A 27,305-nucleotide genomic window follows, 5' to 3' on the forward strand; every position below is an offset into this window, starting at 1 on the left:
AGGGGACTTCTGTAAGTGTTTCTGGTGACTTTTGCTAAGATATTCTTTCTTGCGTAGGAACTGGGTGCCGTTTGAACTATATCACTCATCACTAGAACTATAGCGCAGTGGTACTTTTATACTTGATTGGATTTGGTCTGAATGACCCTCCGTGACGCAGTTCGACACTTTACAGTCCCTGTCGGAGCAACCTACATACATTGGCGATGTTGATTTCTAATGCTCACCGGCTTTTACCGTTCGGCCGAGGACCAGAATACCTCAAGTTTCCTGACCAGACTACAGCGGCTTTCTTGAAGCAATCCACAGACAACATGGAGCGGCTCTTCTAGATTGCCCTGCAGCACTGTCGGACGCTATCCCAACTCGGATAGGGTCCGCAAGGCTGGGCGATCATTCGAAAGGCCACCAGTCGCAGCTTAAAAGTCCCTGCCCTCCACAAATTCACATCCGACAATGCTGGATAAAACGTCCTCCATCACACTTGATCAGCATTAGCCTTCAACATGGGCTCCCAACCTCTTACGCTAGTCTATGCCGTTTCGCATTTCCAAAATGAGCATTGTAAAATCATCGACATTCTCGAGTCCAACGCTTGTAAACACCTGCTTAGTGTCCGTAATTTGCACTAAAGTCATGTCCTTCGTTGAGGACACCTTCTCCCATGCTAGCGACGAGTCCGCCTCCCAAGCTTCTTTCTGAGGGGTGTACGTAATATTCGTCTGGCAAGGCATTGATCCACTCTGCTGCAACACCAAGTATACTGCTTGAACACCACAAGCAACTATCGCCGTCCGTCGAATCGTCTCGGCAAGTATCCAATCGTCCCAGGCGAGGTGAGCAGAGCATAAGGTGGGCAACTCCGCCGAACCAAAGGAAACTCGATCCCGCCGCGCTGGCGAGTTCAATGTGTTGCCTGGGTGTGTTGTGCGGGTGTAACGGTCTAGCAACTGTTGGACCGAAGAATATAGCGCTGGAATACGACTCTCTGCGACAAACCGCATTCGGATGTCACCGTCATAGAGACCCAGAAACTGGTATACCAACAAAGCTTGTACCCGAGCAACATACTCCAGACAGTCTATAGGATTCGGCGTACTACTAGTGTGTTGGTCCGGCGAAGCTTCTACTGCAGAAACAGCATAATCTTGCAACAGCTGTGTCGCGCGCTCCTCAATGATTCGCAAAACCACCTGCTCATTCGACGGCGTCTTCTTCAGATAGCACGACAGAGCCATGTACGCATCCTGCATACAACGTGGGAAGTGTGTCCTGTACAGTTGCTTGTGGATGAACGGATTGCTGCCCGTGTTAACCCACTGTTGAAACCAACGATTGATTTTGGAGACATGGCGCTTAAGGTCACTCGAGCGCAGCGTGGTCCCCTCTGGTTGCGGGAAAGGCTCATACTCCTCTGTCGGTACGATCGATGCCGTGGGCACCTCTGACGGTCCGAGCCAACCACAAGGGAGAGACTGGCAACCCCCAACACTGCTGTTATCAGATAGCGCACCAGGAAATCCCGGTAAATTAAAATCAAGAGAAAATCTCTCGGCGTGCCCATCAGCTATTTGACCACCCAAAAAAGAGCCCGAAGCAACTCCCGGGCCGGCATCACCGTATGGTAGTGGCAACGGCAACGACAAGTCGGTAGTACTAATAGCGTCAAAAGAAAACCTAGGGGCATCATTGAGACCGAAGCCATCGCAAAGCACGAAGCAAGACGGCTTGGATGCTGGGTACGTGCACTCGATGCCGCTCTTCCTGCATCGCGCGCAAAGGGGCATCTGCTTCCCGCATTTCCGTTTCGCTCGATGGCACGCGCGGCATGCTTTGGTGGGCGCCCCTGGGGGTCTAGACATGGTAGCTTCTTTCAACGCTTTTGCTGGAAAAGTACGGATGAATGGTCAATAGGCTGGCGAGTAGGCTCATGGGAAAACGGAAGGAGGACTATGTGAGGGAGCAGTAGTCGAAGCACATTGCATTGCGGGCGCTGTCCGTTTCAGGATAGTCGCCGCACTTTCTTCCACTACTCCTAGGTACGAGGGAGGTTGCACTTCAGTGCTTCCACTCAGATAGGGAGGTAACCTGGGGATGTAGGTATGATCCTGTGGCGGATTTCACCCCTCCGCACTGCTAACGGAGCATCACATTCATCCGTGGCATCTCCTCTCCGTCCGTCGGCAATGATTCATCCTTTCAATACGCCGTCAATTGGATGGCCTTAGCCGGAGAGCGTCAATACTCATAATGGAAATATTATTTTCAGAGTTGACCCTACAAGAGTCAGATCTATGTGGTGAGGAAGGACATGTCAAAAGTTAAAACACATGGATCACGCATGGGTCCTTGAGATATATGCCGACCAACTTACATCATTTAACGAACTAGTTTCTGACTGGGCTGTCCGTCCTCTATAAAATGACAAGGCTAGGCTCCTTTAGGGACAGATTGGTGGGAGAGGCCATTCATGCGTGGCGGAAGATGAGCTTGAGGTTGAAACCTTTGAACTTCGATGACAAAATTAGGGCATCTAGAGGGCTGCCTGCTTGATAGTTCCTCCTGAAATGGGCCATTGGGCGTTGTGAAGGGGTCCAGACAGATTGCTAGTTAGGCAAAGCCTGTGTGAAGGTGATGAACACAATACGAAGCCTGTCGGCGCGTTACATGACCGCCTAGTCCTTTCGACCTTTTGATTCACCATGGGAAGGCTTCATGAAAGATATGGTACAAACGTAGTTCAACCAGTCGGGAGATACGTGTGCGTAAGTGGTGGTTTGTTGTGCAAAGTGCCCTCGGCTCAACCTGGGTCGATCCGTCCCCCAATGGGTGCAGAACGCCTCCCAGCGCCCCCTGCCCCGGGAGGTCGAGGGCCTCCCTAAGGAAATGTAAATCAACTTGACCCGGTCGGTCCCTCCATACCAAGCACCCAGCACGAGCAGCTAAACCACCCGCGCCCAGGCGTTTCCCACCTACCTAACAATAACGGAGCTGAGTCTTGCAGCAACCTCGTTTGAGACATATCCAAGAATAAATCTTTTCGACGGAATATGGCCGAAATGGCCTCTCCAGTCCTGCCGAACATCAGCGATCTCCTTATCTATCCCTGTCTTTAGCTATAATCTTGGATGCTGGTGGTAGCTGGCTGCCGCGACAGTCCTCCACGTTGCTTCCACCTGCAGTCATGCAAGGCCAGCAAAGGCGTTAGCCCGAAGCCTGCAGTAGAGCTCGATTAACTGTTCAATTTTCCACTTCAGGCATCTTGTTCAGTACTGTGTTCATTATCCCCAAGATTATCATTGATGTACCCCTTGGGCAGCATCGACGATCAAGACAGAGAAGTCGCGAGGAAGGGATGCCGTGTTCTGTCCACTCAAAGCCACAGGGGACGGCCCCAAATGAAATGTTTCTTTCAACTCTGTACTGGAATGTGAACCAACCCAAAGACCAATGGACTGAACATTGCCCCGAGTTCCTGCTTGGACAGAGCCAACAGAGTATCAAAATTTTGTCTACGAAGAATCAAGATTTCAAGAGGCTCTCCTGGCCACAGGTCCAAGATCTAGTCAGTACGTCCTCGCATTCCCTATCTTAAAGTTCTCCTGAGCTGAACGAGAGCGGATTGAGACATCGTAAAAATCGAGTTGAAGGGGCCCCGTTGACAGAAGCAAAACGTCGCTTTCTAGGGTCGAACCAAATCAATTGTTTTCAGAGGTCTGCCGCACACCTACGTGGATACCGCGAATACACATACCAATTGAAGAAGATGCATGGCTTGGTATTATCCTTCTTGCAACAGGACCGACTCAATGGGACGACACCACTCCCTCTGGTGACAAAGCATTCTCCAATCCTGCAGACTTCAAGATCTTGTACAATGACTGGCCTTATTTCATCGACGAGAACGTCGCTCACCTTGTTGTGTGGACTAAATTCTTCATTGATGAAGATGAGAAGAATGGGGAAGTGACTGAAGCGGCGAAAGCCACCATTGAAGCCCTCATCACGAGAACCTTCTGCTCTAGCAATAATGATCCTTCCCGGAAGATGGAGAGAAATCAGATCGTCTGGTTTAAAAATTGGAGAAGTCTGAAAAGCATTCACGACTTAGGTATGTGGCTGCAAGAGGAAGCCTACATGAGGCGCGGACTTATTGAGAGTACAGAGCATTTCCATATCATGCTGTACAAACCACCAACTGAACTTTTGCAAACCATCACCCATGGGGATCGCCCAGGATACGAGAGATGAACTGTAAGAGCAAGTCAATAGTCCTCATTCTTCTTGGCTTACCCGTTGCCTCTGCCTTTAACTGGCTGCCCATGGGGTGTCAGAACGGAGACCATAATTGCTGGATTAGAAGAGAATCAAGATTGGTCACAACGCACGCTTGATGAATCGCGATGCAAAAAGATGCCATGATAGATTGATCTTCCTTATGCTCCTTGCTACGGCAATATCCACAGCATAAAGATGAAATTATATCACTAGCTGAAGGTCGCAAACTTCGCTGTAGCTCCGCATCCGCTCGATGTCAGGCACCATTTCCGACACAATGCGCTCTCATGGGATTGACGCTAGTATCAGGTACCAATTCACATCTCTATCGCAATCTTGAAGCTGCCTGGTCCGGTGCATTACTGAAGGGGTGGCTTATGTCTTGACAGAAAGGGATCGGTGAGATTCCAAGCTCGGGCCGCTGTCAAACTTCGCATTCCAGCATCAACCTTAAAGAGTTTGTCAGCCCGGTCGCTCCCCTCGAATAACGGTTCTCTTTAGTGAAATTGAGGATGGCACAAGATACCAGAATCAGAATTCTTACCTCGCGGCTATACTATATTTAGTAAAAAGAATTCACACAATACGAGGCCCGGCTCCTCGATATTTGAACATGTTATCATCAATCTATGCTATCAGAATGCAATAGTTAGGTAAGGTCGGCCGTTCTTCCCCGACGACAGGTTTGACTGGGATATTAGAATTTACTGGAGGTCAATGTCAGGGCGCTTGAGAAACGTTGATCCCTTCAAATCGTTCACTAATATGAGTGACAGATCAGCCGACGTTCGCTCCGGGATCCTTTGCTGCCTCGTCTGCGCGAAACTAAATACGCTGTTCGAGCTGTAAGGGTGTGAGCCGATGATAGATAAGATGGACAAGGCGTCTCTCTGATATTCCAGCCTTTTACGCGTCGCCCTATTTGTCGACACTAGAAGGCAAGGCTGATCAGCATCTCATTTTTATCTCACTCCACCGGTTGCCGACATGGCCCGGTATGCCCCCCTCAGTAATCAAGAGCATACACACGCACTTGACATCAACAACGAACCGTTGCCTGTATGGAAGCTCGAATCCAAGTCCGAGACGTGGCTATCCGGCCGTGATGGGTTTAAGCAACGCCTGGTATCTGCGTTACCACGATTCGCGCAGCCAGGAGGGATCCAGCACAGAAAGCTAGGGCCAACGTCCTACCTGGACGCCCTGAGAGGATGGGCGGCCGTTGGTGTGTTCTGGGCGCATTCCTTCAATGTCGGTGGAGACAACTGGAGACGACAACCATTTCTCAATGTCATATTCAACGGGTCTTCGATGGTAGCCTTATTCTTCGTTATCTCAGGCTACGTCTTGGGATACCGGCTGCTAATTTTCATGCGAAAGGGCGAATCCGAAGCCCTGCTTACGTCCCTTGCATCATCTACGTTTCGAAGATATATAAGGCTTTACGGTAGCGCAGCGTGTGCCTGTCTTATAGCGATGATTTTGATGCGACTGCGGATATACGAAGGCTGTTACCCGCCCGATAGCATTCGGAAAGAGACTCTTTGGCAGCAGCTTGTGGACTACACATTCGACATGATTTACTTCACCAATCCCTTCGGCCATATCAGAGGGTGGCCATCAGACGATATCGCTACTTCGAGATACCTCAGTCCAATGTGGAGTATCGCGGCAGAGTATCGCGGAAGCGTGGCTCTTTTTGCCTTCTGCACCGGCGTATGCAAAATGTCGACCAAAACTCGGATGATTTCAACTTGGGTAGTCATGGTTGTCTGCTATATTTGGCAAGCAGTCTACATTGCCGAGTTTATGGCCGGCCTTTTTATTGCGGACTTGGCCCTCAGTCGCAGTCCTGAACGTCTGGACAGTCCATGGGCAATTCCTAAACAGCATCAGCACAGCCAAAAACGAAGGTCCAAGGTCAAATACATCTGCATCTTCCTCCTCGGCCTGTTTCTGTTGAGTCAGCCAGACTCGACCAACTTATTTCCGTGGAACCACATGGCAGGAGCAATCCCATACTGGTGGCACCCTGATGGCAAATACCTCTTCTGGTACGGGTTTGGAGCGTTCGCCCTCGTCTACGCATTGGAATTCTTTCCCGCACTCCAGAAACCGCTACATTGGCGGCTATCGCAATATTTGGGAGACATCTCATTCGGACTCTATGCCATGCACGGCCCTTTCCTCCTAGGACCCTATATGCAGGTCATGATACCACTCCGCGAGCAGTACCTGGGCAATTCCGTCTTGAAATACATTCCAGGCTTCGTCGTTTACCCTTTGATGGTATTGATCGCGGCGGACTATTTTGAGCGTGTCGACAAGACGGTTGTTCGGCTGGCGAGATCCCTGCAGAATATCATGTTTTTATAGTTGCTTGCAAACCATCAAAAATTGTACTGTATCAATTAACCATTCTCTCGCTTCGTCTTCCCAGGCTATGCGAGCATATACTTTCCTTGTACATATTTGTAGATTTCGTGCAAATAGCTGACTGGAAACCCCCAAATACGTGTGGCCTCTACATGTGTCGTAAGGCAAAACCTTCAAGGCAATTCCGTTGGCCACAGGCCTGTCTCACTTCACCATGAACGCCCTCGTCTTTGCGCGCATAGCGTATCATTGATCGCCATAAATAAGGAGAGGCCAGTTCCAGGAGAGAAGATTGACAGCTGTCACTGTCTTACTTCAACCGTTCAACGTCGCTGGACGATAGGCTTGGCGCGGGCACATGAGATTGAATTCCGTGTATCAGCAGAAGAGGCAGGGCAGAAGTGGATAAATGTGAACAGACAGCTTCTTATAGCTTGAGATGACGAGATGTCTTTGCAAGGGGCTTCAGACATGGATCTGTGGGACATAGGTTTTTCGATAGTTCAAGTTCGTAGTATCGCCTACGGAAGCGTGACTTAAAGCATACGAGTGTTCGCAGGTTCTCATCCTCAACTCAATATTCTAAGGCCACAGTGTACGCCCACACAATTAGTATAGGCAACATCACCAAGGCTCTCAGGTCGAGGAAATTGGGTTGGCTGCCCCGATCAGACAAACGTCCTCGTTTCCAGCCATTTCCCAAACCACACCACACCATTATCAATCCGCGTAAAATAATCCGCCACCCACAGAATAACCAACGTCGTAAAAACCATCCCAGGAAGACCTGAGAAGAAGCCGTCACCCAGGTGTGCTGCGCGCCACGGCTCCACGTAAGGCATGTAAAGACACCAATTGACGGTGTTATGCATCGCGTAGACACCGAAGGAGAGATCACCCAGGTACTGGGAAACCCCGCTTTCCAAAGGGATCTGAAGCATGCGGCACCGGTCTAGTGTGAAGACCAGGAGACTCGAACCGACACTCAGCCAGATATGCTGGCCCAGCTCGGCGGGGTAGTACCACGGGATTGCTTTGCTGAGATATGGCCAAAGGAAATAGTTCGAATAGCCGAATTCAGTGGGCGGTTGTCCCAGGAGAAACATTGCTATTAGGAACAGGCAAACATATCCGGCCTTGGCGAGGGGGGACTGCCTGCGTGGCTTTTCTGGTACCGAATCGAGGTCGTCCTGCTGTGGCAGCCGAGTGCGAGACAATCTCTCCGGGTAGCGGTCGAATGAGAAGTCGGCGATGAGGACTCCGAGAAGAAATATCCCAGCGTAAGCAGCTGCCCACAGGTAGCAGAGTGCCATTACCACGCAGCAAAAAACCCTCCGGCCCCTGGTGGTCAAGAAGGATGCGGCGGCACAGAACCAGAAGACAACTAGACTCCCTCGAAACTCGACCGGAATAGTCCACATCTGGTCGAGGTACTTGGTTCGGAATACTTGGGGAGACCAGTAACCGTGAATGTCGGCAAAGGGACTGCTAGCAGCAATAGTGTCCCATGTCCAATCCACCATTTGGGCCAGGAATGTGGCTTTGCGGAACTCTGGTTTGCACCATCCGAGATATACGGCGATGGCTGTGACAAGCGACGCCATGCCGGTCGAAGCATATAGCCGCAGCCATCGTCTGAATGTCGACGAAGCTAGAGCCTTTTGAAGACCCGGCTCTCGATTCCGCATCATACGGAGCAGTCGGTGACTGAGGACATAGCCTGAGATGACAAAAAATATGTCAACCATTGCCCTCCCGTTGAGAAAGGCGCTGAAAACCGGTTTCTCGAGGATTGTCGCCTTGTTCCCGAATGTATGGAAATTCATGACGAGAAGGGCGACCCAGCCTCTCAGAGCATCCAGATAGGCGGTGGGATGCAGCTCTTTCTTGATCGTCAGGCCACCGGGTTGCATGTACCTTGGCAGGAGAGAGATAACAAAGGACAGTATGCCCCGGAGGAAAGTTTTCACGTCTGCTACCTCACGGCTTGGCCAGCTCTTCCACCCTGAAGACATCTCCAAGCTCGAGGAATCTCTCCATCTGGGCAACCGGTACCACCGTGGCAAGGGTGTTGGTTCTGTTCTCTCGATCTCCACGTCGGAAGGTGGAGAGGAGGCATGCTGGTCCGCCTGAGTATCTGCAATATGCTGTGTAATGAGCGCAACAGACTGTTCCATTCTAGCCAGGCTACTGAAACCGCAAGAATGGATTAACCACGGTGATGCGAACGGAAAAATGAAGAAGATTCTGGCGCTGGCTGTGAATGAACAGCGCCTCACGAGGGCAATGAGGTTTGATTAAGGCGACATCGTCAAAGAAAAGGAGCTATCGCGCTCACATACTTGTATAGAGCATTAAGATTGAGTGCTCAATTGAATAGGGGATACGTGACCTGACACGGGACGTGATGGCTTGTCCTCACGCTCGGATCTGTGACCTGAGCATCTTCGCCGGACATTCGATCTCGACAAGATCGTTGTGCACTGTCTGCATTCAACGCAAGGTCTGAGCTTGCAAGGGCTGGCATGGCATGCTCGAAGACATATTTGGGGTGATTATCTCCGCCATCTGCAAAGTATCAACTTCAAGGTCTCTCCCCAGGCATGGCCAGCGGTTCTCTCCCGTTGGTGATTCCCTCTCTAGATCCACAAAGTTTTGGAAAATGCGTCGGGCAAAACGAGAAGACCAACGCCATTTGTCCGTGGTGGGTGATCACCAAGACAGTTATCTGGTATTGACAGTGCTTGACACCTGTTGGCACCGGCCAGGCGTAAAACGAGGAATGCAAGCACTGACTCCTACACGATGTCGGAGTGCCTTAGCGAGATTTGGATCCAAGAAACTCATCTTGGCCATGATCTTGCCATTTCCAGTAATCTTGCTTACCTGGTTGAGACATTGGGCCGAAGTTGATGAACCAGCGGGGGTAAAATGGTGAGCTCTCGTCCAGCGAATTTTTGCAGATGAAGGATCAAAATTTAGCGCCAGTGAAAGAGCCATTGGATATTATTGCCATATATGGCAATGTAGATTACCTAGTCGAGAGCACATTCGGGGATTCATGAACCAGCGGAGGTGAAATGGTGGCCTCTCGTCCAGCGAATGTTTTCCAGGTTCCCTTCGAAGGATCGATCGGTCGACCACGCAGGGAAAGGAGCTAGCGGCTGCTATTAATTCAAAAGTCTCAACCTGTATTAGAACTTTAGCTGTCGACAGCCTAGCGTGCCAATATTACGTCTCCTCGACGGGTGACTCTGAGAGCCGTGGTTCTTCTCACATCTGAGCTGCAAGGTGCCGAGGACCCAGGTTGGTAGGTAATGAATGCCCAGGTATTTTTGCAATCAACAAGATGTAGAAGCATGGCTTTGCGCTTTCACTACTCATTGGAACCGACAGCTCCATCCACTCAGTTCAGCTTCGACAAAGATCATGAGTTGGACCATGATTGGGTTTAGCTGGCCTGCCTCCAGCCTGCTGGGTTCGGCACGGTAGATTCGCCATGACAAATGCGACTCTGGCGCGAATCGTCCGCACACAGAGAATCTCTAATGTTATCGGCTCGAGGATTGTCTGGGCTGGGCTGGCCTAGGCGCTTCAAACTCACGTACTGTAAGAACAGTGGTCAGAAACTAGTCACTATTTAGCAGGGAGTCAGAGACCGAATCAGTTTCGTAGTTTGGGTATAAGCGGCTTGGGCTTCCACACCCTCGTCGGGGTCCCCCCGGCCCCCCGGGCCCCCGCGATATCTTCTGTGTACCACTCGAGCAAGGGCTCGGATTGTGATTCCAATGGGCCTGAGAAGCAGATGAGAGAACTCAAGTAATCTTTGCCTTGGAGCAGATAATCGCTTGTACTCGATTCTCAGATATCCTGTTGCAACATGAGGTTAGTGTCTTCACAAATGTCTGACAAACTTGAGGAACCCACATTGAAAAGGTGCAGCTTGGTCAACGAATATGTCAGCAACACCGCAACGAGAACCGCCCGACAGCGATGCACATACTGGACGACAAGTCCAGAAGCGAGCTTCTCAGGCGTGTCACCAATGTCGGTCACGGAAGATAAAATGCGACTTAGTCGATACTGGTGCACCTTGTAACAACTGTCAGGTTGATCACATTGAGTGTACAACTTCTCTATCAAAGAGGACCAGGAAATATCGACTGTTAAAAGCCCAGCTTCTACGAAACTCAGCATCTTGCTCACTACTCCTTCCACGAAAGCAGACAGAAACAACAATTACTTCTTCGTCTCCCAAATCTGAAGCCACCGCCATCTCGAATGAAATATTCCCACCCCAGCCGAAGAATGACCAAGTACCGCATCCTTGCCAACCCGTCATTCACGAATCAGCCTGTCTCGACCATCTCCCACCTTATATTCGCCGTCCACCCCACAAAATCAAACCTGGGGAGCTTGAGTATCTAAGTCATTGTGGTGCACTGTCAGTCCCAGATGACGAGCTCCGTGATCAGCTGCTTCTCTCCGTCCTACTCTATGTTTATCCATTTCTTCCCGTTTTGGATCTTCAGGAATTTCTTGACGGAGTCGAGGGCAAGGATGGCGCCAAACTCAGTCTCATCCTCTTTCAAGCCGTAATGTTTGCTGGGACAGCCTTCGTCGACCTCCACTATCTCCTTGATGCCGGTTTCGATAACAGAATTGCAGCCAGATCTCATTTCTTCCAAAAGATTAAGGTGAGAATCGTTGGATGTTTGTCTTCCGATCTAAAAGGCTGACATGAGAACTCCAGTTGCTTTACGACTTCGGATGGGAAACTGATCGTGTTATATTGATACAATCCACACTACTGCACGCATACTGGTATGTCTGCACTAATGATCAAAAAGACCCATGGTACTGGTTAGGGGTTTGTCTGAGCCTCGCCACTGGAATTGGGCTCAATGTGGAGAGCACCTATGAGTCGCTTAATGCTCGGACCTGCCGGCTCTGGAGAAGAATATGGTGGACCTGTGTTTCTAGGGACCGAATCATGTGTCTCTTAACAAGGAGGCAGATGCGGATCAAGTACGAAGAGACCAGTCTACCGACTTTGAAGTTTAAAGACTTTGACACTCAACCACTGAGCACCAAGATCGAATTACTTAGAGATTCCCCTGTTGTCAATGACTGTGTCTACAAGGTGATGCTGGCGGACATGTTCATGTCCAAGGTAGACCTTCTCTTGATAGCTGGCCAAATTGTCGCCTATGCATACAACGTTCAGCGCTTTGATAGTTCGACAACGGAGTGGGCGATGTTTTATGCCCCGAAGCCTAAGCGTGACTTGGACTCAGACTCTCTCGATCAACTCCAAAGCAAACTCGGACAATGGTCTCGAAATTTGAACAGCTACTGCCACATCGATTATCACGATGATCACGAAACCTCAGATGTGCCTCCCAAACTTCCAGGATCAGTCTTACTCGTGCACCGTGCAACGCTAAAGCTAGTCCATCTAATGGCAGAAGAAGCACTGCTGCGCCCACTAACCTTTCCTGAAGGACCACAACAACGCTCGACTCCGGTATGTTCGAAACCCGAAGACAGCTCTACGGCCGGGGCAAGACTTGGTGTGAGCCGAATAGCCACTGAGATCGGGCAAATCGTCCATGGACTTCGACAAAAGAATGTTCTAGGATATGCACATCCACTGGTCGTTGGGTGTCTCCTGACTGCGGTTGCATCAATCCTGGTGGATATCCGACTGGAAAGGAAATCGCTTGCCGATGCCCCGGCTCATCAATATAACGACTGCGTCCAATCTCTTATGACACTGAGCGAAGTATGGCCTATCGCCGAAAGAACATTGGCGATGGTAAATCAGATGGCAACAAATAATCAAATCTGGTTCGCGAGGTCTTTGAAGATGCTCTGCAAGCCATTATCCACAACATCAAAACAGACCCCAGCATCAGAGGGTTCGGCCATATGCAGCCCTTACTCTCCAAAGCAAGATGGTCAAGATAGAATTCAATCTGACCACACCTACGGTGCCGATGGAGCGAGCGTCATCCAGGTGCCGTCTTCTCTCAATCTTCCTTGCTTTCACGAAAACGGCGGCCCTGGACAGACTAGTGTTGGAATCCACAACTCTCACACATCGAATTACTTGGCCTTCATGTATCCTTTCCCGTGGACGGCAGCGGACTTCGATGTCTTCGACCCTAACACATGTCAGGAACTTTTCGCGGACCATTCCGTGGATACCTTCGACGCTGGAGGAACCTTCAATATAGTTATGCCGGCATACCCTTCGGCCCTGGAACACCAGCACCGTGTTGAGGATACGACAGAGAGGCCGTCCACAACGCTGCCGGATATTTGGAGATGAAATACGTGAGGAATGGGCTTACGACGCTTCTTTGGCCAGATGATCGACGACTAATATGCTACGATCACAATCTTTATCATTCCAATAATCATAATCCACAGCTCAATAAACCCTCAATGTTTTATCTGGGAGGCGCTAGTTCTGTGAATACGTAGTTTAAAAACAGCTCGTCACATTCCATTTCCGTCCGTGGTCCTCCAACAGGCCATCCGTTCGAGTACGTATGCATCTCGCCTTTGCCTACATGTACGTCGATCCTGACACCAACATCCCTCGACCGTTTGATCCATCTGGTACTGTCGGTCATCAATATCTCTGCATCGCCATAGAAGACCAACTGTGGAGGAAGCCTTGAGACATCTCTGGCAAGCACAGGGCTAATTTCGGGCGTGTCGAAGGGTAGGCCGTCAGGTCTGAGCATGTCGTTCATGGCTACGTAGGTCTGGTCGTACGTATGGATGTAGTCGGTCTCCAAGAGTGGGTGACCCTTGATTCCTGTCAGTGCACTGGAGACATCGGTCCAGGGAGAATGTGCCACGGCGCAGCGCGGCTGCGGAAGGGATGTATGATCTCGCATATAAAGCATTGCCAGGAGTATCAGCCCACCTAAAGACAACAATGTTGAACGTGAGCGACTTTTCGGCGAAGGTTGTCATAGAAAAGCAGTATGATGGGCGATCTTACCTCCGGCAGATGTTCCTGAGAAAACAATCTTCGAGGCTGGAACCCCTTGGGCAAGAAGCCACTCGTACATAGCTATGAAGGAATTTCGCTGGGCCGGCCACTTCTTCTCGCTAGATAATGCTACGTGGCAATGACTGGTGTCAGCCGGTATCTCCGACGGCGGTAACAGGCTGCCGTGGCTACAAAGAGAGAGACCTAGTAGCAAAGACTTACGATATTTGACCGTCACAATGGCAATATCTTGCCCCATGGACTTGGCCTTTCTGGCCCAGCGCCGAAAAGCGCTCGCATTTTGTAAGCCATGCCCAATAGCATATCCGCCGCCGTGAGCGAAAAGAACAATCGCATCCTTGTTCTTCAGTTCAGCCACATCAGTGTTGGGGATAACCCAGCCTCCAACCGCAGCTTTTTGGTGCTGGCGGTCCTCGCCAGAGCCCGCGAGCACGATTTCCTGACATCGATGGCCCCACGGCTCCGAGCAGAAAACCTTGGAGTTCGCGGAATGGGCAGTGCTGATCCACACGCGTGCGAGAGCGTTGCGCAGCGAGAGTTTGCGTGCTCGGAATGGCAGGACGATGCGCACAAGAAGGACGAGGAAACTACGCCCTGATCCGAGAAGGAGGATCTTCAGCGTTGTTACCGGGTTTTTCAGTAAGATGTTCCATTTTATGTCGGGCATGGGTGGATGTGCTTAGTCAGTTGACAGGATATAGATTTGCTTATTGGTTGGCTAGTCTGGGAAAGAGGGCTGCGTAGGGGAGTTGATATATGGCTCCATGTGTAATTGACAGTCATGCAAGGATATCGACCTCGGGGACTTTGATTTGCCCTGTGGGCGGACGATGGGAGAAGGATATCGGTAGACCACGAATATTATCTATACCAGACACTGTAGGTTTCATCTGCCAATACCCCTCTTGTCGAGTCCTCGGTCCGGTCTCACGGGTATAGCCGAATCAACGGGCCACAGTATAGTGCTCAGCCAGCTTGCGAGCCGTTGTGATCATCACATTACTTCATTGGATTGAATGAGCCGTCCTGTTGCCGCCGATCGATCCATTTGGAGACCAGGAAGTGGTGATTCGCCTGCCGCTAACCCCGCGGTTAATGTGCGGAAAGATCTGTAGTCTATCAAACTCCATCGAGAATATGGCCTATGCAGGAAAGGAAAGTAATTAGATCATGTCAACAACATACGGCATGTGGTTGCACCAGTAGCATTCAACCGCCGACCTTTGAATCTTGAGCGTGTTTGTCGTCGGCCTGTCTCTTGAAAATGAGCATTGGTCAGTAGTCCTTGGCTGATTGCACTATGACTGCATCATCCGGGACAGGATAACTTTCCAACTAAAGAAAGAATGCAAGATTGAGATTAACGAGGAAACCATGAATATCGAGGTTCGACCACGTGGGATAGACAATAGTATCACGTGATAGCGCCCGCTCAAACGATTCTCCGAAGTCCAAAATGGGGAACTAAATTTCCATGCGCCCTTGAATTTCATGATCAAGTAGGACGAGGTGCTCCCATAGCTTGTAGCACATCATTATACAGCCAAATTACGATCAAAGACCTCTTGTTCTTCCTCCGCATCCGATTATTATTATTCTTGCCGGACCGATGGCATGACCTAGAGCTTTTGAGCTAGAGGTCTCTCTCCTTTCGAGCAAGCGTTCCTGATCCATCCAACGGTCATCCGCCCAAGATTAAGCCCCGGCTCGCTCCTCCATCAGGATGCAGAAAGTGCTGCGTATAAATCTCAATGCCCGCAATCAAGCTCTCCAGAAAGCCCGCCGAAAACACTTGAAGGAACTAAAAAAGGACTGGCAAACGCACGATGACCACCGAATCCTTCTAGACCGTGAAAGCCGGACTTTGGTCAAAAATGAGCGGAAAGAACGACGCGAAGACTGGTTTGCAGGGCCATTGGCGCCAAAAAGAGACGTTGGAAAGAATCATGCCGTTTATGGCGCTCTGTCTTCTGCATTTATGAAAGGACCTGACATCCCCAACGCCCTCTCAAAGTGGCCCAAAAGCAAAGGTGATGACTTGATTGGTGACGACTGGAGAGGCAAGGGAAATGAGGGTAACCTTGTAGAAGGTGACCGTGTTTGCGTCGTTCACGGGGCGGATGCGATAGTTGGCCAGATTGGAACCATCCATGAGATTTTCAAGGAACGGCGAGAGCTCACCATCAAGGGTTTCAACACGGTCTGTCCGCCACCATTCGTACACATAACACTGCGCAACGAGCATAACACTGACATTTGTAGGCTGATGTGCGAATGGACCCAGGGCAAACAGGGCGCAAACAAAGACCGTTTCAGCCTTTCGACAGGCCGATTCCCATCGACGATGTCCGTGTCGTCTTTCGACACACAGAATCAGATCCAATAACTGGCCGTGTTATAAGGGACCGTGACGTCCTTGTTGAGTCCATCGAAGGCCGTGGTCCATATTTTGAGAGAGACAACGGATCTCCTCTGCCCCGCCATACCCGCTATGTGGCTGGCTCAAAGACCGAAATTCCTTGGCCCTCTGTTGAATCAGTTCAGTTTACACATTTCCCCGGCGATACTCGCCGCTTAGAACTGGAAAAGAGAACATATACGCCTAGTGTGCATGAGAACCCTCTACCGCATCCATCCATTATTGACGAGCTCCGACCGAAATACCAAAATGACCGTATGGCACACGAGTACGACTATGTGGCCAAAAAGATTGTTGAAGACGCGCGCTCGAAGTGGTATGAGGAACGCGGCATCAACACGCCCGCAATGGAATTGCAACAGAAGTTGAGAGAGAAGAGTAGACAGCGGGCATTGGAGTTACAGGCCGCATTGAAAGCGGAAACATCGCCCCAAAGGAACGGGCTTCCAGATCAGGATGTCAAGGAGAGTATTGAAGATTTCGAGATGGACGAGGCAGCCCAAGACCAAGACGGCATGGGCTACAGAGCTGACTGGGAGAAAGAAGTTGTTGTCCATGAGGCTCCGACGAACATTACACGGTAATTTAGATCATGATTCAAGCAGAGCGAGCCTTCAGATGGGGTTCCAACAAGAAGGGAAGGTATCGGTGTCCCTCAAAAAGGCCCTCCGAGCTGTAACCATACATATATATTCATGTACAAGATCAATTGAATAAAGGTCTCTTCATCACAAGAAGGAAGTAATTTTTTAAGTACAACATCAGCCAGACCATGTGTTGACCATGCTCTTCTAATGCACTGCCCTGGATTGAGACCGCAGCTTTATCCATCCGAATAATTATTTACTGCGATTGGTGGAATCCATTTCCAGCCCTCTGTCTCGGGAACGCTTTCATCACAATACGTATCACCTTGTTACACGTTCCCCTTTCCGTATGTGCTTCAATCCGCTTGCAAATGCCTATGTGACCAACGGCCCAATGTATTCGACCCTCCGCCCTTCTTTCTCTACCAGTTGCGGCCACTGCACGATAAAGCGGCTTACCAGGGGCTTTAACAGCCGACCACTTAAACTCAACGTTTGCACTCGCGCCCAGCTCTCAATATAGATGCTGCGCATTTGGCTGGTTTTGGCCGCGCCTTTAGGCGTTGCTTGGGTGTCGTTGTCGGATGAGTCCCCACCGAGCCCGAAGAAAAGTAGGACTATTGATGCTATGATCACGACGACGCCTGTCCCCGGTCCGTTGGTGAGAATCAGATCTGGACATCCCCTGGCAGACTTGGTGGTCTGGAGATCTGGATGAGATCCCCTCAAAATTCGGATGCAGTCCCACAGACACCTCAGCGAGCTGACTGGGGCGGTCAGTAGTGATTGGTGAACCTTTCGGGCGCGGTGGACGGTCACAACGTCGTAGGTAGTGGCGGTAGTAGGGTCGGAATCCATATTATCGGAGAGAGAAGACTCGAACCGATGCGCTTTCTGAGCGGAGAAGGAGTCCCCGGAGCTGACTACATATGTTCGATGAGTGAAATTGAATGGCGCTTGGAGATATGGTAGAGACGTCGAGAGGATATTAAGCATTTCAGCTGTGTGACCTCCGGATCCGAGGACAATGAGAAGGTGCGCTGAGTGGCTTGTGATCGCCGCCGAACGGTTCTGCGAGGTGGATTTCCTGTTTTCTGGGGAGAGGATGGTGGCTAGGCGGAAGAATGAGAGATTGATGACAATGAATAAAGTGGCCAGACCTAAAAGCAGTACCTTATGGAATGCTGTGAAACCTGAGAGATTCGGGATGTTGAAAAAGGAGGGCTCATCGGGGCTCAAAGGTGGACTTGGGTGATGTTGGTAACGAGGATCCATGGTGTCGATAGCTTGTGACCGTGTAGAGCACAGTCTCCTATCGATGTGTGCCTACGATGGGTTTAAACGATCTTGTCTTCCCTCCTTGTTCAAATCACGTTGGGAAGGTATCTGGAGTACTTTCTTCTCAGTAGATGCAGCGTTCGAACGGTCATCTTTGAGCATTCATGATTCACCGGACAACTGAGATGAAGACAAGGAGCCGAATTGTTCAATCCCACATTGCGTGTTCATTCTCATGGCGCGATGCCACCGCGAGTATTCAGTTTGAAGTGTCCTTTGGGCTTCGCAGCACTTAGTATCCAGCAGATCTATCTGAGTGTATGTACTGTTAGCGCTTTACTAGTAGCGCCTTGGCATTCAACTATGAAGCAGCGGGATAAGTCAGCGAAAACGGTAATACGTTTTCGCTCAATCTAGACGTTTCCGTTGTAGGCAGTCAGCCTCGCAGCGCTCGTTACTACTGGGAGAATGCAGAGCGGCCACTGCCCCTTGAGTGATGGCCCATTTATAACGATAGATCTTTCTTCCTTCTCTTCGTCTCCTCATCCCGCTTGAGTCCTTGTCCTTGAGCGATGAAACAATATGCCAATTCAGCTCCGCCCGCGATTATCTTGTCACTACTGTGGACGGAGATCAAAACTCTCCAAGAAAGAAGGCCGCAGATTTCAGTGCGACTACTGTCTCGCAGTGAACTTCTTCGATGAGGTATTTACGCCTTGTTACTGCTGTTCCTGCGCTCTTGATGCTAACGTTTGACAGCACGGCGACGTTGCAGATGTCCCGGTCGAGGAGACTGCACCACAACAATACGCAGCCGAATCCGTCGTTACAGGAGACCCTCTTGCAAACCACTTCTCCGCTGAAGATTCTATATTTTGCTCCACCTGTCTGAAGAATCAGCATCTCTATACTACAGCCCTATCCCAGTTCCTGCCTGATCCCGAGGATCCCGACTACGACAAGATTGAAGCACAGCTACCGATCTTTAAAAATGGATTGGAAGAGAGATATCCACAATGTTGTGCCAAGTGCGAGCCAAAGGTCAGAGCTCAGTTAAACAGGGCCACCTATAATGCGAAAAGCGATCATATAAGAAGAGTGCTGGACAAGTCGCGAAAGCAGAGAATTGCTAGCCGAAGAGGGTGGAGGAGCCTCCTCGTCAGTGCTGCTGGGTTGGGTTATGCCCTGAGTATCATTTTCCAGGCTGCCTGGCACCTCTACGGATCCCAATTGCAACCGGCTCCGATCATTGATGGGTTGCGACTATCTCAATGCCTCAGTGAAAGACCTTTGAACAAGCAATGCTTGAATCTGATGGAGCGTTTCGTGGGACTATCCCTTGGTCTCGGCCTCCTCTGCGTATGGTGGAACCCAAAATGGCAGCATAAACTCTCGAACAACGAAGGCAAGTTAGTGGGACTCGAAAAGTATTATTTAATCCAACTCGGTCTTCTGCTCTCGAGATTCGCTGTCTGGGCAATATTGCAAGATGTTCCTCTTGACAACAGAACGACTACCATAGTCCACGCAGTTTTCGCCCTTGTCTTCATGGCGGTGGCACTTTGGTCCAACATGAGAGTTATCCAAGTCCGGCTAGCCTTACCCATTGACTGGAACATAGACCCTGCTCCTCTGTTATCCAGCAGGCAGTTTATCCCTCCAGAAAGTAGTTTCCCCTCACAACAAACACAAATTCAGGAGCGAGCATTCAATCTCGATACATTGTCCTCTGCAACCGCGCCATCATATGAACCCTGGAGGCCGCCTACACCGCCCAACGATAGCGGAGAATCAATGGACTGGACACCTTCGCAGCCAGCATTCGAGCCACTGCCCAAAACAATACATTACCTATCGGCCAGCCCTTCTCCTTTTCATGGCAGACTTCCTGCACTGCCTGCGAGAGGAGTTCACACACATTCTGGCCGCGTCGCAAACGAACCAAAAGAGGCCATTGGGCTACCTCCTGGATTTTTCGACAGTAAACCAAATTCTATCCTACCTCCGCGGCAAGCGAATGCATCTGGTGAGGCAATGGCACAACCCACGTTCTTTGGGCATGAAAGACAAGCCGATACTGGACTGGAGAACATCTTTGAAACTGTTTTTTCATTCCAAGATCGAAGTGTCCCGCATTCGGCTGAGGCTCGTGTACCGAACCTGCGTTCAAGTTCGCAGCATGTTGCTGAAGGCTACAATGCTGGGTCATTGTCGTCAGCAACTGCGCGGGATCTTTCGAGTCAGATGGTCATTAGCGGAGTTGCGTTCTTCCTCCTTCTGGTAGCCTTGATGACTTGGCTACTTGAAGTCACAGTGAAGCCAGAAGGCTCCAGTTTGGGATATTACATTGTGCTAGCAAGTGCATCAATACCCACCATTCACTTCCTTCGCGACATTCTTATTGGACGAATAAATGAAAACTTTTTGTGGCTCATCATTTTTGCCATGGAGGCGTCCTCGTTGGTTGGCCTTGCGTACGCTAGAGGCTTGCTCGAAGGGGGCTTCATCGATCTATGGAATAAGCTCTCTATCGCAGCTGTGGCACTTCTCTTGCCACAGGAGTTTGTGAGAATGACATCGTCCTGCATGGGGTTGAACGGCAAACCCCGACGCACGAGATCCTCACCCACCGTGCAAGCTCCAACCGAGCCTGGCACCCATCGGGGATCACTCTTAGCTCAACCTTCGATGCGGGATACCATGAGTACCACCTCAGCTGTGGTGGCACCAGCCTCTCCCAACCTTCGCAACAGTAACTTTCGACGAGACTCCGACGAATCCACCGCTAGCAGGCCCACCACTGCCAGCAGCTCAACCACAAAGCGCTGGGAAAGCCCCAACCTACGCACCGACAGGTGTCAATGGGAGCCTCGTGAAAAGAGGGCCTCTCCGGAGAGGGCTTGTGTGTCGGAAGACATAGGTGGATTATCTTTGAACGACACTGCTTTAAGAGGTGACGGACGTGGTAGAAAAGATACGGCGGCACCTTGGGGTTTACCCTCGTCAACTACCTCGAGAACATTTGGTTCTACTCCCAGGGCGAGAAGGGGATTTTAATGCCGTGGTCTCTGTTTTATTTCTCTGAATATGGCATAGCGAGGTTGGGTCCGGGGCATATCATTAGAATGAAATTCGGACTCTGCATGGCTGGATGTGCGAGTGTGGACAGTCCACCATATTTTAGCGGATTAGTTGACAAGATACCATTCATGAATATTAACGATAAGCCTATACATCTAGGCGTGGTTATAAGTACATATCAAGACGAGAGCATGGAATAATAATCGTCATCAGATTAAATCGTGATAAGGCTATGACTTCCCCCCCTCCGTTTTGTCTATGTCAATTTCTGCTTAATGAAGAACGAGCGCAGATGCGACAATTGCCATGCACATGTAACACCCAAGACACCCAATTGAATCAGCGTCCAGCGCACGATCTTTGCATTTGTCGACTCGCTCTGGTCGCGGAACTCGGCTTCCCGTTCCTGTCGCGCTCTGTTAGCATCTTGTAGAGAAGGATTTAAGAAATGTAGAATTGGGGCAGAGGGCATACTCTCTGGAAAATCTGTTCACGCCTGATATCCGATAGCCGGCCGTTCAACTCCTTAACTTTGGCGACGATACTATCAATCTTGGATTTATCCTCGCTCTCGATCTTGCTGGTCTCGCCGATGGCCAGGTCGATGGTTAACTTGACTCCGCCGCCCGTGACGCCTGCGCCGCCGAACCAGCCGCCCACGCTGACGGCCGCGGACCCAGAGGGGGAAAAGCACAGCCGGTGCAGACCGCTGTCGGCCGCCGAGAAGGTGAATTTCGACGGGGTGTTGGAAGACGTCGAGGTCTGCGTGACCACCCGGTGGTCGTTGTCGAAGGTCTCTTCAACCGTGATTTGGATGGAGAGGTCGTTCGTCACGTAGAAGGACTGTGTTTGCGGGTTGTACGCTTCGGACTTGTATGTGCCTGTGTTTCCGGTGTGTTAGCTAGGCGCCGGCATTCATCGTAGGCGTAGTGTTGGTTCAAAAGGAATCGCAGGTTGGGGAGTGAAGGGGGTGCATGGGACAAACTCACCAACGACCAAGGTGTCCTTGGGCAGGTCCTCGTAGAAACACTTGGGCGTCGTGCCATCGAGGTAGAAGTAAAGGGCCTGTGATGAGGTGACCAGCGATGCCAGGGCGGCCGTGACCGCTAGAACCGACTTCATGTTGTCTTCGATAAGCGTTGAGTGACACTTCGCCTCAGGATTAAAGTCGACCACTATTATTTACCTGCGGCCTCAAAATGTCCATTCAATCAAGTTTCAGGGGGCTGCAGATTGCCAAGATTTCCTACGGCGGAGTGTAGATTAAAGGGGGGGCCGTCTCCTCTCAGTCCTTGCAGCCTCGCGCTAAGGCTGATAAAGGCACATCGCTCACGATAGATTTACCAAGATACTACTATGAAGTACAGATATATATTTAAAGACTGGCACTGGCAAGCACATTACACGATAGAGCCGTCCATAATGATACTATGTCTTGCCTGTTCATCTTTCTCGATCAAATACACTGCAGTCTCGACCGACGGGTTTTCTCGAGCTGAGGCTGACTAACTGATGAAGGACTTGAACGCAAAGGGCAGCAGTCCCAGCAATGGGACCATCGTGAACTGTTTCGCCCTCTTTCAACAGAACCAGCTATTCGAGCTATCTTTCTTGTTCATGCATCATATCGTCGGACCGCACGGCAAGTCTCTACCTGCCATGTCTTTGCTCCAAATTTCTGATACCGTCTTCCCCAACCACGTTACCCACATCTGCACAGATGATCTACGGATTGTTTGCTGTTTCCAGGTTCGGTCCAGGAACGAAATTTGGGGATTCATATTAACCAGCGCAAGCCTTGTGAAGCTTTAGGCTATCACAAACTCTCTCCATCATTCACCACTGTTTGGGTATGATGATGCGGTGGTGATGCGGGGAATTCGACGTGTGGTACAGAGTATTCATCGTCTGCGGACTCCCTCGGCACGCCTGCGAGACCTCGACCATCGAAGTATGCACGCATGCTCTCTTTCTCGTCAAGAGAACCCCAACAGATCTTCATGACTGTGAAGAACCCATGTTTGCGCTTCCACATACCCCATGGCGGTTGCTGGTGAGATGGTATCGGCCTCCAAGAGATCCATTAATAGCTTCAAATGTTCATAGTCGGTGGAGGTGGCCGTCCACGGTAAGTTACACTTTAAAAGGTTGGTCTCATTATTCAAATTTTGAAAATCCACCCACGTCTTTCGACTTCTTCAATCTCTGCTTGGCAATATGTATACATTCGTTAGCATTTCCATAACCTGGCTTGCAATCTCGACCATTGGGCAAGCACAGGTGCCTGGCACAGACGGGCCGATTGTCGAGGATTGTGGGTTCAATGGTCTTGTCGCCTGCGTCAACAGATATGTAAGGTCTAGCCCGGAGGCCATCTCAAATGTCTTTTTGCTGAAAGCCAGCAGGCTGCTGTCTTACCATACCAGTTCAACCGGTCTATCACATCTCTGGCTGCAGATTATGACTTTCGGGACACAAATGTCTCTAGCGATGCCTCATTTGGGCGTCTAAAAGAGGCACGTTTCGCGGTGTTCGAAAAAGAGCGTGGCCTGGACTACCTGGGTTCAAATCCTACTTGGGAATTCATGTTCAAGGTTGCCAACTCAGTTCACGAAGCGCCCGTCTACGATCCACACAGTAACCTGCTGTACATGTCAGAACTGCCTCCTGTTGGCGGGAATCCACTTGACTATGTCTCGCAGCTTGTTGTTAATCTGAACCAAGATCCTCCGACCATCGAGAGATTCACTCCAAATCCACCTGTCGTGGCACCTAACGGTGGCACCTTCCACAATGGCCAGATCATCTGGTCAGCAAGTGCGTCTTTCGACACTGGGAATGGGACCAATCAAAGGATCTCCTTGCATGCCATCGACCCATCTACAAATGAATCATCTGTTCTTCTGAATAACTACTTCGGCTATTACTTCAACAACCTCGACGATGTCGCTGTACACCCCTCATCCGGCGAAATCTTCTTCACTGATCCCGATTACCCCTGGTTCAATGGGCGAAGTGATACAGCACCCCAGCTCCCAACGGCCAGCTATCGGTTTAATCCGAAGACCGGCGCTGTGGTCGTTATCGATGATACTCTCGAGCAACCCAATGGCATCGCCTTCGATGCAGCAGGCGAAACCTTGTACATCACCGAAACTGGTGCGTTAACAGGAAGCATTGACCCAGCGGTCGGTCCAGGGACAAAACACTACAACACAACAGGCAAGCGATCCATTTACGCATTTGACGTTACCAACAACGGGACCAAAATCGCCAACAAGCGTTCCTTCTACCTCGCGCAGGACTATATCCCCGATGGATTGAAGGTCAGCCGTGAAGGGCTCATCTTGACCGCTGGGGGGAAAGGATTAGACGTTATCGATGACACAGGGAAACTTCTCATTCGCGTTCAGGCGAACCACTCGGTCTCGAACTTTGCTTTTACAGGCCCAGAGCTGAATACTGTTTGGTTGTTGGGGGCCAATGGCATTAGTAGAGTCCAATGGAACATCACTGGCCAGGTCTTGGAATGACAAGATGGGTAAGAGTGTGATGCTTCATAGTAGACTGGGTGGAATGTGTGGGCCCTCCAAGTCTTCCTTGATCCTGATGTTAGGGTGAAGGGTAATCCAACTTCCAGGGACAGTTCTCCGGAGCGCGTAAAAATATATAGCAAAAGAACTCGTGTCTGACGGGGAACTAGACATACTGATTGGCTGAACATCTGGTGCAAATAATCAACATCTTTTCGTCAGACAGGACCACCACCCCCGCCGCCCCAGCATCGAATGCTAAGGGGCGCCTAGCCAGGTACCCAGGGCAGTCACTTAGCCCTCGCCGCCTTCACATCTTTCCTCTTTCGCGAATTCTGCCGGGGTAATCGATCGCGATTTCTTTCGCACTTGATCCTGTTGACTTTCTCAAGCATTGCCTTGCCCAACTGCGTCCACTTTGCTCCCCCCACAACGCGTCCTAAGGGCTTATGAAGGCCGACAGCGACCTACCCAATTCCTGAAACTGGCACATCTCTTATTCCTCATCAAATAGCCATCATGGCGACCACGAGCGATATTCGAGACATCATGAATCTGGGCCAGGCCGGCCCTCGCCAGCCCGCTCCCAAGAAGAAGAAACACAGCGAGCCGCAAGTCCGTATGACCGGCATCAATCGCGAGGTCCAGGCTCTCATGGGCGACTCAGTCCCTCCCATTGCTATTGTCGATCAATCTCTCTACAAACCTCGACCCTCCCTCGCCCGATCCTTCGTCCCCAGGCACTGGGAAGAGAAACAATTCCAACACGGTGGGCGGGCAGATGGACTTGTTCTAAAACATTGGAAGCGTGCCATTCCCGGTTCAAACCAACGACGTTCAGTGGTTCCCGAGTTAAACGCATCAGCCGATGTTGAGATGAGCGATGATTCGAAGACCGCTCCAGCAGTCCAGGAATATCAATTCGAGGAGGAATATCCCTCGCATAAATGGAACATCGCTGTTAACATCGCTTCCTATACCGATGAGCAGTATGGAAACTTGCTGAAGTCTCAGGAATGGACCAAGCAAGAGACCGATTATTTGATGGAACTGTGCCGTGATTTCGATCTTCGCTGGCTCCTGATTGCAGACCGCTATGATCCAAAAGATATACCGTCTCCCACTACAACCCTAGACACTGCCGCTCCGTCAGGCAACGAATTGGCTATAAAGCCTCAATACCCAAACCGATCGATGGAGGCATTGAAGTCAAGATACTACGGTATCGCCGCTAAAATGCTTGAAATCAACACTCCGGCAAGCACTATGACCCAGACAGAGTTTCAACTTTGGGAGAAGATGCGGAATTTCGACATGAAAACGGAGACGATGCGCAAAGCGATGGCCGAGAAGTTGTTCGAACGTACCAAAGATGAGGCTGATGAGGAAAGAATACTTCTCGAGGAACTGCACCGCATAACCAAGAATGAAGATGATTTTATCAAAATGAGACGTGATCTTTATGCCAGACTCGAACCCGTTGCCCCAATACGCAGAACTGAGCGGGGTGAAGAACAATCCACTGCGATGTACCAGACATCCCAAGGGTTGTCCATGCTATTACAGTCTCTACTAGCGAAGGAAAAGAGATTGAAACGTCCTCCAGTTCCAGGGAGTGCAGAAGCTGGCCCTGCTAATGGTATACCCGCCGATTTCAAAAACCACGAGAAAGGAAGAAATCCTAGTCAACATCATCGCCGGGACACTATGGAGACAATAGCTGATGATCATGCGCCCGGTCCACAGAAGAAGGGTTCTACATCCCAGCCGGTTGTCAGAGTTCTAACGCCCCAAGACGAAGCTCGATTCGGAGTCTCGCATCCTCATGAACGGCTTACCAGCGGTGTACAGTTTCGACATGAGAAGATTAATAGACTGACAATGGCAAAAAGTCAAACTCAAACAACCAAGATACAAGCTGCATTGGCGGAACTAGGAATTCCACCAAGACTCCTCATGCCTACAGAGAGAGTGTGCCGGGAATTCGAGAGGCTCACCGCTGAAATTAACATTCTCTTGGACACAAGAAAGGTCAATGAGAAAATTACGACAGAGATCAAGATCTTAGAAGAAGCTCGACGTATCAGATTGGGACAGTTAAAGGAGGGAGAGCGGGCCGCAACGGTTGCGACATCCGATGCTATGGACGTCGATTCATCACAAGTTGTAGAAGATTCGAAGCTCGAGAATATGCAAGTAGAATCGCAGCTTGTTGCCGAAGATGATGAAGATGCTGAAGGCGAAGAAGATGTTCCTGAAGAGAACAAAGACGGTACTCCGATTGACCAAAATTTGGAGGACAAAACAAAACTCGAGAATCATGACGATGCTATGCAGCTGAAGGCCAACGCAAATGCAGACGAGGACGAGGACGACGGCGACGATGATGAAGACGAAGATGAAGCCTCTACAGCTGCCGTCAAACAAGTGGAAGCGGATAGTGACGAGGACGAGGATGAGGAAGAAGATGAGGAAACAGGAGTGGTTGAGGAGTCCGCACAGGAAGACGATGACGAAGAGGAAGAAGAAGAAGAAGAGGAGGAGGAAGAGGAGGAGGAGGAGGAGGACGAGGATGTGGATGAGGGATCTGATCATCAAATGGGCGTTCACAACGATGAACAGGGAGAAGAAGACGATAATGTCATGCAGGCGGATGAGGACGAAGATGACGATGCTGTAGTCGCCCAAACACCCAGCGAACAGGATGCTGACCAAGCCGATGG

General features: G+C 50.4%; 12 protein-coding genes across 12 annotated transcripts; 7 read left to right on the forward strand and 5 right to left on the reverse strand.

The window, feature by feature from the left end:
- Nucleotides 1-527: 527 nt before the first annotated feature.
- A1O9_07678 (uncharacterized protein) lies at nt 528-1,862 on the reverse strand (the record flags this gene model as incomplete). Its single annotated transcript, XM_013403233.1, has 1 exon — nt 528-1,862. One exon carries the CDS (start codon nt 1,860-1,862, stop codon nt 528-530), a length of 1,335 nt encoding a protein of 444 aa, XP_013258687.1.
- A 1,541-nt stretch (nt 1,863-3,403) lies between these two features.
- Nucleotides 3,404-4,251, forward strand: A1O9_07679 (uncharacterized protein; the record flags this gene model as incomplete). Its single annotated transcript, XM_013403234.1, has 2 exons — nt 3,404-3,569; nt 3,713-4,251. 2 exons carry the CDS (start codon nt 3,404-3,406, stop codon nt 4,249-4,251), a joined length of 705 nt encoding a protein of 234 aa, XP_013258688.1.
- Nucleotides 4,252-5,265: 1,014 nt separating this feature from the next.
- Nucleotides 5,266-6,654, forward strand: A1O9_07680 (uncharacterized protein; the record flags this gene model as incomplete). Its single annotated transcript, XM_013403235.1, has 1 exon — nt 5,266-6,654. One exon carries the CDS (start codon nt 5,266-5,268, stop codon nt 6,652-6,654), a length of 1,389 nt encoding a protein of 462 aa, XP_013258689.1.
- Nucleotides 6,655-7,322: 668 nt separating this feature from the next.
- A1O9_07681 (uncharacterized protein) lies at nt 7,323-8,831 on the reverse strand (the record flags this gene model as incomplete). The annotated part of the gene is made up of 1 exon (XM_013403236.1): nt 7,323-8,831. The coding sequence occupies one exon, from the start codon at nt 8,829-8,831 to the stop codon at nt 7,323-7,325; it is 1,509 nt and encodes a 502-aa protein (XP_013258690.1).
- Nucleotides 8,832-10,610: 1,779 nt separating this feature from the next.
- On the forward strand, nt 10,611-12,988 carry A1O9_07682 (uncharacterized protein; the record flags this gene model as incomplete). Its single annotated transcript, XM_013403237.1, has 2 exons — nt 10,611-11,351; nt 11,408-12,988. The coding sequence occupies 2 exons, from the start codon at nt 10,611-10,613 to the stop codon at nt 12,986-12,988; spliced, it is 2,322 nt and encodes a 773-aa protein (XP_013258691.1).
- A 121-nt stretch (nt 12,989-13,109) lies between these two features.
- A1O9_07683 (uncharacterized protein) lies at nt 13,110-14,351 on the reverse strand (the record flags this gene model as incomplete). Its single annotated transcript, XM_013403238.1, has 3 exons — nt 13,110-13,594; nt 13,673-13,792; nt 13,886-14,351. The coding sequence occupies 3 exons, from the start codon at nt 14,349-14,351 to the stop codon at nt 13,110-13,112; spliced, it is 1,071 nt and encodes a 356-aa protein (XP_013258692.1).
- Nucleotides 14,352-15,407: 1,056 nt separating this feature from the next.
- A1O9_07684 (uncharacterized protein) lies at nt 15,408-16,687 on the forward strand (the record flags this gene model as incomplete). The annotated part of the gene is made up of 2 exons (XM_013403239.1): nt 15,408-15,884; nt 15,947-16,687. The coding sequence occupies 2 exons, from the start codon at nt 15,408-15,410 to the stop codon at nt 16,685-16,687; spliced, it is 1,218 nt and encodes a 405-aa protein (XP_013258693.1).
- Nucleotides 16,688-17,065: 378 nt separating this feature from the next.
- Nucleotides 17,066-17,965, reverse strand: A1O9_07685 (uncharacterized protein; the record flags this gene model as incomplete). The annotated part of the gene is made up of 1 exon (XM_013403240.1): nt 17,066-17,965. The coding sequence occupies one exon, from the start codon at nt 17,963-17,965 to the stop codon at nt 17,066-17,068; it is 900 nt and encodes a 299-aa protein (XP_013258694.1).
- Nucleotides 17,966-18,550: 585 nt separating this feature from the next.
- Nucleotides 18,551-21,025, forward strand: A1O9_07686 (uncharacterized protein; the record flags this gene model as incomplete). The annotated part of the gene is made up of 2 exons (XM_013403241.1): nt 18,551-18,673; nt 18,728-21,025. The coding sequence occupies 2 exons, from the start codon at nt 18,551-18,553 to the stop codon at nt 21,023-21,025; spliced, it is 2,421 nt and encodes an 806-aa protein (XP_013258695.1).
- Nucleotides 21,026-21,305: 280 nt separating this feature from the next.
- Nucleotides 21,306-22,171, reverse strand: A1O9_07687 (uncharacterized protein; the record flags this gene model as incomplete). Its single annotated transcript, XM_013403242.1, has 3 exons — nt 21,306-21,455; nt 21,524-21,930; nt 22,039-22,171. The coding sequence occupies 3 exons, from the start codon at nt 22,169-22,171 to the stop codon at nt 21,306-21,308; spliced, it is 690 nt and encodes a 229-aa protein (XP_013258696.1).
- A 1,095-nt stretch (nt 22,172-23,266) lies between these two features.
- Nucleotides 23,267-24,582, forward strand: A1O9_07688 (gluconolactonase; the record flags this gene model as incomplete). The annotated part of the gene is made up of 2 exons (XM_013403243.1): nt 23,267-23,401; nt 23,455-24,582. The coding sequence occupies 2 exons, from the start codon at nt 23,267-23,269 to the stop codon at nt 24,580-24,582; spliced, it is 1,263 nt and encodes a 420-aa protein (XP_013258697.1).
- Nucleotides 24,583-25,101: 519 nt separating this feature from the next.
- On the forward strand, nt 25,102-27,262 carry A1O9_07689 (uncharacterized protein; the record flags this gene model as incomplete). The annotated part of the gene is made up of 2 exons (XM_013403244.1): nt 25,102-27,074; nt 27,232-27,262. The coding sequence occupies 2 exons, from the start codon at nt 25,102-25,104 to the stop codon at nt 27,260-27,262; spliced, it is 2,004 nt and encodes a 667-aa protein (XP_013258698.1).
- Nucleotides 27,263-27,305: the final 43 nt, after the last annotated feature.

The sequence above is a fragment of the Exophiala aquamarina genome (genome assembly GCF_000709125.1).
Source record: "Exophiala aquamarina CBS 119918 chromosome Unknown aczIA-supercont1.6, whole genome shotgun sequence".
Lineage (NCBI taxonomy): Eukaryota > Fungi > Ascomycota > Eurotiomycetes > Chaetothyriales > Herpotrichiellaceae > Exophiala > Exophiala aquamarina.